The sequence below is a fragment of the Lithobates pipiens genome, unplaced genomic scaffold, assembly GCF_037356315.1.
Source record: "Lithobates pipiens isolate NorthernLeopardFrog02 unplaced genomic scaffold, aLitPip1_a1.2 Scaffold_13, whole genome shotgun sequence".
NCBI classification, from domain to species: domain Eukaryota; kingdom Metazoa; phylum Chordata; class Amphibia; order Anura; family Ranidae; genus Lithobates; species Lithobates pipiens.
Genome location: NW_027507718.1, coordinates 403,254,680 through 403,267,684, shown reverse-complemented (window position 1 = coordinate 403,267,684; position 13,005 = coordinate 403,254,680). Strand labels below are relative to the sequence as shown.

The 13,005-nt window shown below is 41.2% G+C and overlaps 1 protein-coding gene across 5 annotated transcripts in view; it reads right to left on the bottom strand.

Moving 5' to 3' along the window:
• DLC1 (DLC1 Rho GTPase activating protein) overlaps nt 1–13,005 on the bottom strand; it is a 539,422-nt gene that overhangs the window by 57,287 nt on the left and 469,130 nt on the right. Inside the window, exon 1 of one of the 5 annotated variants that reach the window (XM_077477430.1) lies at nt 11,193–11,275. The exons of the other annotated variants lie outside the window; for them this stretch is intronic. Coding sequence (XP_077333556.1) covers nt 11,193–11,244 — 52 coding nt within the window. The 5' untranslated portion in view covers nt 11,245–11,275. Of the gene's footprint in view, nt 1–11,192; nt 11,276–13,005 lie in introns of those variants that run through there. 5 annotated transcript variants of the gene reach the window in all.

Genomic DNA, 13,005 nt, shown 5'->3' with positions numbered 1-13,005 from the left:
TTATGACAGTCTGCGCAAGGAGCCCCGTATCCATAGATGATAGCAGCCCCATATTTTAACCAGTGCTGGAGTGGGTCTTTAGCTACCTACTCCCCAAAAGTGGGGTCTCTGTGACTGATCGCCAAGCCACAATCCTCGTACAAGTCTATCTTAAAAAAAAAAAAAAAAAAAAAAAAATTTTTTTTTTTTTTTTTTTTTTTTTTTGGGCAAATGGGCCTATCTTGAGAAAGGGGCCTGGAGCTGCAGCTCCAATAGCCCCTATGTTAATCCGGCCCTGCTTGAAAGTGCATGTTATGGCTCCCTACATGGACCAATAGCCAAAGAGCCAGTAATGTCCGAATCAGCTGCCTTGTTGGCAATATACAGCTCAAATTTAGACTAATTCCTGTAAATTGATCAAAGTTTAAGCTGTGGGTGGGCCCTGCTGACACAATCCGGCTCAACAAGGGGCCGAGTGGAACCAAGTTGGCCAAACAGTAATTACACCCAATCAGTTGTAGTCTGACAGCTGCAAATGCTGGAGCTGTCTGAATACAATAGCCAACAGGGGAGATTTGTACATCCACATTGTTTAGCATTGATGGGAGACTCATTGAATTTCTTGTATGACCTGCTTTAATCTTAGACCTCATGGACATTTTTTTTTTTATTACCGCTGCTAAATGCAGGAGGCAGAACACTTCAATGCAATGCTTTGCTAGAACATGCATTTTAATGTTAGGGTGTTGTGGTGCCTTCATTGTCATTGGTTCTCTAATGCATTAACCCAACACACCTCTAGGCACACGTGTTGCAGCACACTATAGCACAAGGTAAAGCACTACTGTGGGTTGTGGTGCATCTACCAAACTGCTGCAGGTTGAATTGTTTTGTTTATTCTGGCCTGTTGGTAGTTTATTCATTTTTAATGCAAGTTAAAAACAACCATTCCCCACTAAATTCAAAAAATTTAAATACGTTTGGGAGTTTTAAAAACAATATTCCCAAAAACCAACCAATGATAAACCCAAAACCAAAAATGTACTATATACTGCAGCTTACCAAACATGAAATGTGATAGTTGCATTGGTTTTATTTTTTTTATGATTTTTTTCCCCCCCATTTGTTTTCAACTGGTAATCTGGCCAGCAACACTTCCTGTATTAGACCGTCTACAGGAGGAGCAACAGAGACCTTTGGACAGTAGCAATGTCAGTCTGGGGGGGAGGGGGGGGCGTTAGATGTACTAGCAGATTTAGATATATTAAACAAATTGAAGCCAAACAGCTAAGCATATAAGCAGTTACAGCAAGTTTTGTTCCATTTAGGATTAAGGTTTTGCATGAATCATTAAAAGCTGAACATTGTGTAGCAGTCACAAACTCTCACTTCTACACAGGCTCTGGTCTTGTCCTTCTATACTACAGTTCTGGAACCAAGCAGAGGCTTGTGGCAACAATCGTAGGCCTTCGCCCTCACAAGAATTTTTTTCCTCTTACTATTCAGATCCTTGGATGCTAAGACTTGCCTAGGAATCAGATTAGAATTCTACAACACAATAAGGCTTGGCTCTCTTCTTGCTACATGGCAGCCAAAAAGTGGATACCCCCCTTCCTCCTACCATTACAGACTTGAAAACCGACCTATTGAACCTCCTCAGGTTGGAGGAATTTTTTTTTTGCTTAGAATAAAGCTCACGATTCTCACACTGTAACATCTTTTATACAAAAAAAAAAAATTGGGCATGTATATTATATATATATATATACACATACATATATATATATATATATATATATATATATATATATATATATATATATATATATATATACATACATACATACATATATATATATATATATATATATATATATATATATATATATATATATATATATATATATACACACACACATACACACACACACACACAGTTTGGATGTTCCAACTCATTTTCTAGCAGAAAATAATGATTTTTACTTGTAATCAACAAATGTCAAAAGGTTTGGTCTTTAAATGGTTAAACTTCCCTCATTTACACGCTGGAGTTCTATCCTTTGATAAAAGAACAAAAGATACTTTGTTTCTACTTATTTTAGCGTTATGATTAAACTTGGCAGGCTGCCCGATTAATTTTCCCCCCCCCCAGCTGTGAGAACTCTCTGCACTTGTAGAAAGAATTGTGACATACTGCTGTGAAGATCGAGAAGAGAAAAAGGTTGTGATTCTTAACGATTAATCGTGCAGCTCTACTACCCACCAGAAATCTCTACGATTCTATCATAAAATGGGCCGCTTTTATTGATAAAACTCTTACACTGGCAGACCAAAAGGCTATTAAAGACTTATCATACAACACAAGGCAGTTACAACAGGCATAGGGGGTTATTTACAAAAGGCAAATCCACTTTGCACTGTAAGTGCACTTGGAAGTGCAGTCACTCTAAATCTAAGGGGTGGATCTGAAATGAGTGGAAGCTCTGCTGATTTTATCATCCAATCATGTGCAAGCTAAAATGCAGTTTTTTTATTTTCCTTGCATGTCCCGCTCGGATCTACAGTGACTTTACTTCCAAGTGTACTTGCAGTGCAAAGTGGATTTGCCTTTAGTAAATAACCCCATGTAAGCACCTCTGTCAGTGTTAAATGGTTTGCCTCAAACTACTATATCTGCAGGACAGCTTTTTTTGTGAAATATAAAAGGACTTACTGGCTGGATCACCAGGTGAAAAGAAAATAAAGCCTAAAAAAAAGAAAAGTAATGCAGCCACCACATAAGTATTGGCAAGCTGCAATAGAAGAAAATGTTTGCTTTTGGGTTTTAAATTGACTTTAACAATCATAAACATGTATTGTAGGCAAGAAAGATTATTGTATATGGCCATTCGTTTTTGATTTATGAATGCATTCGGTCCAGTGTGTTCTATTATACCAGCAAAGGAAAAGGAAACATCTGAAGTTATTATTACTGTATGTTTAGAATGCTTTTTTGTCACATACATTGCATGTTAGGGTGGATCTGGCATTGTCTGGAGCCGTTAGGAGTCCAAAAGCATTGGCTCATTTCCTTCTTCCTGTCACCAGGGAGGACACAAGAACAAGACCCCCTTGTTTACCTCTGCTGATCATCCTGTTCAAAGCAGCATCCTAATTTCCAAGCCAAAACAGAGACACCACCCAAAAGCTGAGTTCTGCTACTAGTCACAATAGGACATAGACATCATAGTACCATTAATGACGGACACAAACGTAACCGAGCAGGAACTGCCTTATACTACACAAGTGCAAAGAGCACACTGCTACGTGCCTAATTAAAGCATTTACGTTTAAAGGAAACCTGCCAAGTGAGAAATATGTAGGCAGCCATTGCTGACCTCTCCCTCTGATAAGGCTAATTGGCTGCCTGTCTCTGGGTTCAACGCTAGGAGCCAGTGACCCAACACAAATCAGCAGCAACTGAAGTCAAAGTGAAGTCAGAATTGCTAATCTGCATCCTTCTTCTAGTTCAGTGACTCAGAAAACATTGAATTCAGAAGATCAGCAATACAACCACACCAATAGCATTTTAGCAGGCAGGCAGCAATAGCAGACATACGTCTTAAAGAAAAGTTCCAGCCCGTATTAAAAACAAAATAAAAAAAAAGTCAGCAGCTACAAATACTGTAGCTGCTGAGTTAATATAAGGATACTTCCCTATCCAGGGAGCCCGGAATGGAGGAGGGGACGTAAATGATGTAGGTCGCTGTGGCGCCCTTACACGGAAGTGGGAGCGAGTACCTGTTTTTGACAGGTATCCAAATGTGGCACCGGAGGGGGGAGGAAGCAGATAACATTCCACTTTTGGGTGGAACTCTGCTTTAAGCCAGCCATAGATGAATTGAATATTTTTGCAATTATTTCTAGCAGCTATATCCCCTAGCAGTAATCATTGCATTCTGCCAGCTGTGAAGGCTCCCTGCCAGTAGAAGACATTAGCACTGTGGGAGGGATTTCCCCCATCAACACTGTGTCAATGGCAGAAATTGGCGATTTTCTTTCCTTCCACCCATGGTTGCTGGAAAAAAAAAAAAAAAAAAAACAACTGGGGTGTTCGAATATTTTTGTTTGATCAGTCCCTTAAGGTAGGCCATAGATAATTTCGATATATATATATATATATATATATATATATATATATATATATATATATATCGAAATTATCTATGGCCTACCTTAAGGGACTGATCAAACAAAAATATTCGAACACCCCAGTTGGTGAAAAGTCAATCGTTTTGCCAAGGGAGACTGGCCATAAATGGATAGAAATCCATACAGTTCCCCATGAACCAGCAGAAATTCAATCCATTTATGGCCGACTTTTAGCTGGTTATACATTCTCATCAGTACACTGGATGACATGACAAATGTTTGAAAGTGCTAAAAATAAATAAAATAAAAAAATCTTTTACTTCTAACATTTGATTTGGAGTGATTGGACTTTCCAGAATGAAAAACCACATTCACTGTTAGAAAGTTGCTTTCTCAAAAAAATGTTTCCATTCGGGGCCCCTACATTTTCCCATCACTGGGGTCCAAAATGAACATCGATTATCTAATGTTGGGTACTTGTGTACATTCCAAGTGTAATCTGGTAATAAACTGCTCTCACTTACAGAATCTGGACTGGCTGCCTATATGTAAATGAGCTAACCTACTAAATTAGATACCCAGAAATATTTGCTGCAGGAATACTTGTTCTTCATATTATGTCATTGGGTTAGTTTAGATAGAAATAGTGCCAAATGGAAGTCTACTTTAAAGTGGAACTCCAGCCACAAAAACATTCCTTTCAATATATTCCTCAAAAGCATCAAAGGCCATAAATTCACTTTGTGTGCATCAAATGATTTTGCATATTCAAGATATTGCTTGTAAAAGTAGCAATGACAAGAACATAGCATTGGCAAAGAGTAGAGCTGTGGGTGGGGCCTATCAGCCTCCTTCCACTATAAGCTTTACAAAAAACCACAGGAGGGGTAGAGACAAGACCAGTCACCAGTGGTAGCTGTTTTTTTTTTTGGGGGGGGGGGGCAAAAACCAGACCCCCTGGCAGCCAGTGGCGTGGCAATTGTGAACCCCCCACCTTTATGCAGGTCAGCCCTTACCCCATCTAGGTAAGCAGCTGCTCCGGTGTCCCCTTCAGCATGGCAGATGGGCCCCATTTAGGTGGCGAGGTGCGGCCAGCTGCTCAAGTGTACACTCCAGCATAGTGGATGGGCCCTGTCTATGTGGTGGGAGGCGAGGTGTGAGCAGGGGCTCCAGTCTCCACTCCTCCAGTGGCTTTTGCCGTTCTCCACTCTCTTCCTCCTAAGCGCTAGGCGTCCAATAGGTTAGCCCTACCTTTTGGCCAATTGGGATACAGGTCTCACAACCCACTTCCTGATTGGTGGGGAGGAGATTTAGTGTGAAAATAGGGAATACTCATTCGCTATCTCACAACTGGGTGGGCTTCGGGCACAGTGCTCTGTGCCCCAAGCCCACTCTTTTTTGAAGCCTATTAGAGCCTCCGGCTCTAATCAATGCTTCAAAAAACACTCCCCCCCCCCCATTGGAATCCATGGTCCTGGTCCAGTGTCCTATATGTAGATCAGGGGGCCGGACACATGGATTGGGGGGGGTGGGGGAGACAACCGTGCACCCCTAATGGATGGGCCGTCACTTCCAGTCACCCTGCACTAGGAGAGAGAGCAACAGCGAGTGGTCTTTATTACAGAAAACTTCTGCTCAGAGAAAGTTTCACACTGGATTACTGCACAGATCTGGAAGAAATACACAAAATACAACATGATTTGTGGAAGAATACACATGCCTCTTGTATTTAGACAATACCTTTTTAGCCTGGAGTTCAGCTTCGAATAGACACATGTGTATCCGAAAACGTAAATGTCGTAGAGGACCTTAGAAACAGAACTCATTCACATTTATAGCTTCAAACTACTGCCACCCATTTACACTGCAGTGCACTTTGGGTTGACATTAGCCTGGTAATAAACGGTGTAGCTTGGCCACCTTTTCTATATGGCACATGGCATCTTAGGCCGCGTACACACGGGCTGACTGTTCGCCCAACTAAGTTAGTCAAACAATCCGACAAACAGTCCGTTCAAAATTTGCATGAACGGACTTGACCACACACGATGAGCAGACAGTCCGCTGAAAGCGTGCACGATGACGTGAACGGCACGTACGACGGGACGAGAAATTCGACGTCCAATACACTGCAATGCAACCTTCGCCGTGTAAATCCTTTCTGAGCATGCGCCAAACTTAGTCTGTCGAACTAGCCTACACACGAGCGGACTGTCCGCTGAAACTAAGTTTGGACGGACTGTCTTACGGAAATTCCGTAAGACTTTGTTCGTCAGACTGTCCGCTGAAACAGTCCGCTGAAGCCCACACACGAGCGGATTGTCCGCTGAAACACTGTTCAGCGGACTAAGTTGGGCGAACAGTCCGCCCGTGTGTACGCGGCCTTAGAGCGACTTTTTACATGGTCCTATGATCCACTCCTTAAAAAAGTCAAAAGCTTTCCTGGGTTCTCAGGAGAAATAATGACAGCAAGGCAGCCAACAATTTCAGGGGGTGAGCCATGGTAGCCTCCATATTTCCTCAGTACAGATTTCCTTGAGCAGTACTGTACTATATACATACATGTAGCTTGTTTACAGTTCTACGAATTCTAAGACATTCAGACATGTATTGGCGGGTACGTGATCACGTTTAGGCGGAGTGTAACTCAGGTACACATGGCATGGGCCGCCCAATTATCCCAAGATCTCATCAGGCCATCAGCATGTAAAGACAAAATGGTAACTGAACCACATGCTTGGTGCCTACGCTGCACAACTAACCCATTTAAGATAGACAAGCTGACACAGAACAGTAATAGTAATTAAGATTAGAAGAAATGTACAAAAATGTAAAAAAAAGTGTTGGGCCGGCCATACATGGTTCGAATCGTTAATGAGCAGGCTGAATGTACCAAGCTGATCGATCGATCCACTTAGGTACAACTAGCCTGCTGGATTCTCTTGGAATTATTGCTAGCGGAGACTATAGCCGCTAGCGATAATCATGATCTTCTCCTAGCGGGGACTGCTTCCCCTGCACCCCCCCCCCCACCCCCCAGGGAACATAATGGCCCGTGGTTGCAGGAAAGAAATTTGCTTTGTGTATGAACGCCTTAGAGAAAAAAACCTAAACAATGAAAGGCAATTGACTGTTATTAGCAAGCTCTCATTTTAAAAATACCTATAGCCTAGTAGGTGTGTTAATCAAAAAAAGGCATCATAACTTTATTTCACGGATTTTACATATGTATGTGGATCAGCTGTTTTTCCGGCTTTCCTCTGACTTTTCCAGGTGCATGCTTGTTACAGTCAGTGACTCAACGTACTTAAGTGAAAGAGTCAAGAACTGGTATTTTCAGAAGGAGGTTCCCATTGGCAGCCTCCAAATTTTTCACAGTACACGTTTCCTTTGTATTCACCAAATTGGTCTGAACAGTTATACAAAGCTGTTGTCTGTAGTCTGAGCCTATATTACTCATTGACTGCTGTGGAATTATACACATAACAGCCAATTAGTCAGAATGGAATTATAATTTTGCATTTGAGAAAAAAAAAAAAAAAAAAAAAAAGAAAGATTAGATTGATATAAGCATCAACCATCCATGGAAGTCATCCAAGTCATATCTTTTTTGTTTCTTTATGATTTTTTGTTATTATAAGAAAAGGAAACATTGTATACTAAAAATTAAACCTAAAACACTAAATATTTAAAAAAAAAAAGTGTAAAGAAACACTGCCCCTAGTGGACAAACTACTGAATAGCATTAACACTGGTCTTTCCTAAAGAGATACTATTGAACAGATTTGTTTTTTGTTTTTTTGTGAATCAACACTGACTATGTATCAAACTTTTTCACAAACGGAAAAGTCTCAAAAAAATAAATAAGAATCAAAAGTTAAAATTTCAAAATTCCACGTTGCAAGTACTGAAATCTGAGCAACATAGTAGGAACATACCATATTTTTACAGAAGTAGCGATGATAAATGCTTGTTAAAATCTAAACAGAGGAATGCGATGTAAGCACATCTGCTAAACATTTACTACCATTCTTTTCATGCCAAACCTGTCACTGACATGCATAGAGGAGAGGGGCCAGGTAAAGTGAGAGACACTGCCACCATCTGCTACCATACAAAAGGGCAACGTGGCAGAACAAAGTTGGATGGTTAAAGTGAAGTTAAAGACATCACCTAACACCAATTAGCCACGCTAAGAGCCAGCGATGGCCTGTGGACCAGATGGATGCCGAATTAGGTAACCCCTCCAGGCCTGCTGACAGATTTATACTTGGAGGATGATCTACAATCTGTTACGGTATTATTTTTCCCTTGGTTCAGACGAGGCACACAAAAATGATGTGACAAGCTGCGCCCCATCCTCTGCTGGGAATAAAAAGGCTTACAAACACACAAATGTCCTCAGACAAGCAAAGAAAAAGTCGTTATTTATAACCAATTCAAACCTTGGCATAAAGTAATGATGAAGAACAATGCACTAACCTAAAGCAAGCAGATTTTACTTTTCATCGCTATAAAGCTGACCTTACACGTCAAAATTTACAAGCAGTTTTTGACTGGGAATCCAACATACGGCTGAAAGAGACTGCCTTAAAACAAGCCACTTACCACCCACAATTGATTGAACTGGGCAATAAAACGACATCAATATGAGATATTGGAAAATATGGATTGAAACCAGAAAGACTACAGAAATTTGGACAAAAGCAATCATATTTAGGCAGGGCTTGATCAACTCAATATCAGTTTGATCTCCTTCCATTTCCATGCTCAAGCAGTGCTGGACCAAAATGGTTGAAGCCGCTGCCATGTGTATGTGGAATGAGTGCTAATTGGCTGCTGCATGTTGTTCTACTCTTTCACTTAAGCTGGATAGAAATTCGAATGCAAATTCTTAGGAAAAGTCTTTGGCAAATTTGTACAATTTGTAATATTCTCGGAACATTTAAAGCAAAGAGCCACCCAAAAGAGGAAGCTCTGCTTGTCTGCCTCCTCCCCCTCTGCTGCCACATCTGAGGGTGCGGGTACCTGGTTTTGATAGGTGCCTGCTTCCACCTGTGGGCGAGTTTGCTGCGGAAAACTGAGCCTGGAAGCTTGGCTCGCTCCCTCCTTTCCCCACCACTGGGCCACTGACAGTCTCCCTTATCCGAGATGGCGGCGGCAGCACCCATGAGCTGATTTTAAAAAATTGGCTTGGGTGAAGATGCCGCTGGATATGTGGACAGGTAAGTGTCCTAATATTAAAAGTCAGTAGCTACAGTTTTTGTAGCTGCTGACTTGATTTTTTCCAAAAGAGCCTGGAGCTCTGCTCGAAATATCGTTCGAAATATTTTGTGGGGTTATATAAGGCTGGCCACACAAAGAATTTTTTTCCTGCAAAAGAAATTTGCTTGATTCCCCCACCAACACAGACGGGGTTGATGGGGGAATCCCTCCTGCTGGGCCATGCTCTTCTCCTGTTGGGGGAGCAGGGGAAAGCCATTGCCGCTGAGATCAACTTGGTACATTCAGCCTGCCAAGCAATGGTTCGAATCTTGGCCAGTTCTAGCTGAACTGGCCTACATTTATACCATGTATGGCCTGGCCTTACCTAAAGTGCAAATTCTGCTGCAGGTCTCCATGAAACCAATCAGCTTTGAGGATTTTTTTTTCAAAGCCTAAGGCCCCTTTCACACATGCGGACCGCATGTCTGTATTTCATCCATCCGTTTGCGGATGAAATACGGACATACATGCATCCCTATGGGATTGCGGGTGTCTGAGGATGAACATCCGCAGACACCCGATATCTTCCGTCTCTGCAATGGTCCGATTCTGCAGACGGAAGAAAATCTTATTTTTCTGTCCGTCTGCAGAGTGGATTGGATGAACACGGACAGACGGTCCGTGTTCATCCGATCCCCCATAGAGGAGAGCGGAGAGCTGACAGGGCGGTCCCTGCAGTGTGCCATGTCATTATGGATCCGTCCTGTGTGAAAAGGGCCTAATTGAACAAGCTGAATTGGCTACCATGCACAGATGTACCAGATTTTGCACTCTCTAGGTCAGGAATGGCAAAACTTGGCACCCCAGATGTTTTGGAACTACATTTCCCATGATGCTCAGGCACTCTCAAGAGTAGTTGAGCATCATGGCAAATGTAGTTCCAAATCATCTGGGGTGCCAAGGTTTGCCATCACTGCTCTAGGTTTTAGTAAATCATCCCATGTGCCTTCAACATTTGATTTTGGAATGACTAAATTGGGGTACACACCATGAGAAAAGTCAGAAGAAAAATTCCATACGAGGCGTGATCGTTCGATATTCGTATCGTGTGTATACAACTTTCGACATCCGATTCAAAACGTAAATTTCTGAAGGGACAAAACTCAAAAATATTTCTCATACGTGAACAGAACTAATTATTTTCATTTAACGTGTACTGTTTTCGTATGGCTTTCGCATGAGGGAAAAAAATTAATAAAAAAAATTCAGATGATACGAAAGACTGCGAACGATCAAAAAACAAAAAAATAAAAATAAAAATAAAGCCTTTGTTCCACTGCTGTGAAACATTGAGGAAAACTGGATGATCATTTGTCTGATTTTATTATAGTGCGTACCAGGCTTAAAACAACAAACTGTTAGAATATAATTTGAGAAAAAAAAAAAAATTCCATCTTGCTCTAAAATTGTCCCATCACTGTGGTCTAAAAGGAAAGTCAATTAGAACAACCAATGCTTAGAGAAAAAAAAAAAAAATTCGACTTTCCTAGAACCTTTTCATTCTAAATTCTACCAATCTAAGGCCAACTTTACATTACAAGCCCAATAATGGTTCAATTTCCAAGCCATTTACCCGATGTTTCCAAGAACGACATCAATGAATCTTAGTAGTTAAACAGATACTTTTTACAATTATTTACTTTTCTCTTAAGAAAGGAGACAAGTATTTCATCACTCAAGCTGATAACACTGGTTAGACCCAAAAGTCCATTCAATTGAAATCCTCATAGCGGTCACAATCTCCTTTTAGGCTCATCAACAAGACTTGGCCACCTTAAAGATAGTGTCTTAGATACTGGCCCATTACAGAATAATACCTGTGCTAGACTTGGCCTCGCTGAAGCATTTTAGCACCACCAGAAGACCCATATGTTTTGCTCACAGAAAAGCAAACAGGCATGACAGCTCCACGACAGAAGGAAAATGTGTTTTCTATTTGTACAAGTTATATATGGGTTTTTTACTACCAGCAGGAGGTGTTGCTTTTAAGGGTGGGATCAAAAGGCAAAGGTATGACATCATGGGCACCACAAACAGGAGGGGGTCATTTGCCTTCCAAAATCCTGCAGACTAATTAGCAAGAACTTCAAAAGAATGTTCTTGAGTCTGCACCCTTAAAAGAAAAACACATGCCCATAAACTTGCTGAAGTCTGGCTTACAGAACGCGACCCTTGCTTAGATCATACACAAAAACGCACACACTCTTTGTTTAAGGTTGCATTTTTTAGTATAACAGTCAGTTATGAATTAGGATTTTATAGTGATGAGTAACCCAGGAAATGCATCATGACTGATGTCAAATGCTGCCTAATTTTTGTAAAATATAAGTCATCTATGCTAAAAGTGTATCCAAAAAAAAAAAATGCAGTATAATTCCCAATATACTGGAGTAGCTGCGTTAGTTTTCTTTTTACGCTTTTTATCCTTTTCCCTTTGCAACTTGTGATTCTGCCACTAACACTTCTAGTCCTAGAGTTGACATTTACTGTATTGAATCAATAGAGGAGCAGTGTTGTCAGCCTAGGATGGGACTACAAACGCCTCTCCTTTTCTATTCTCCATATTATAAAAGAGGTAGGTGTCTAATCTTCAAAGATAGTGGCAAACAATGTGGCTAAAAGGGTGCCTTCCAGTCCTACTGTGACAACACTTACTATACATAGCAGCAGCATGTCATTTCTCCCCACCCCAGGGCAGGAAGTGTGATGAGACTACAGAACACCTCCCTCTTGCTTTAACTCCATAACAGTGTAAAGGTGTTCTATAGACCACAGAGGGCAGGGCTGATAATATTTGAAATTTCAGAGCAGCACTGACAGCTCACTACAGAAAATCAGACAACTCTGGCAGAATCAACTATTTTCCTTTTCTGCACTTATCCCCCATTCACACTTACACTCCTATGTACATGTTGATTATGATTCACAAAAGAAAAGAGTTGGTTGACCCTGTACAATGGATATTTTCCTGCAACCGATTGGTTTGGATTTGTGTGAAACTGTCTTGGAATTAGACAGTGATCACATTTTATTGCACAGTGCATGGCCACCATTGGAGTTTACATACACTAAATTCAAGTCTGATTAAATGCAAGCATGCTCCATCAAATAGAGAAATCAAATGATCAAACTCCCCCTGTAAACACAAGGAAAATATAGAAACCAATGTGAAATATAAAGTAGGTTTGCTGGAAAGGTGGAAGGAGTCTGCGGAGTCGTAGAAGCCCCCAGCCTAGGATAGGATGAATATAAGGGTTCTGTGGTTTAGGAGAAGCCCCCAGCCTAGCATAGGATGAATAGAAGGGTTCTGTGGTTTAGGAGAAGCCCCCAGCCTAGCATAGGATGAATAGAAGGGTTCTGTGTATTAGTAGAAGCCCCCCAGCCTAGGATATGCAGGATGGAAGGGGTCTGTGTATTAGTAGAAGTACCCCAGCTGAGTATAGGATGGAAGGAAGAAGTCTGCGTATTAGAAGCACCCTATGCCTAGGATAGGATGGATGGAAGGGGTCTGTGGATTAGTAGAAGCCCCCCAGCCGAGGATAGGATGGGTGGTAGGTGCTGTGGATTAGAAGAAACCCTACAAGTCTAGGATGAGAATGATGGAAAGGGTCTGTGAATTAATAGCAGTAC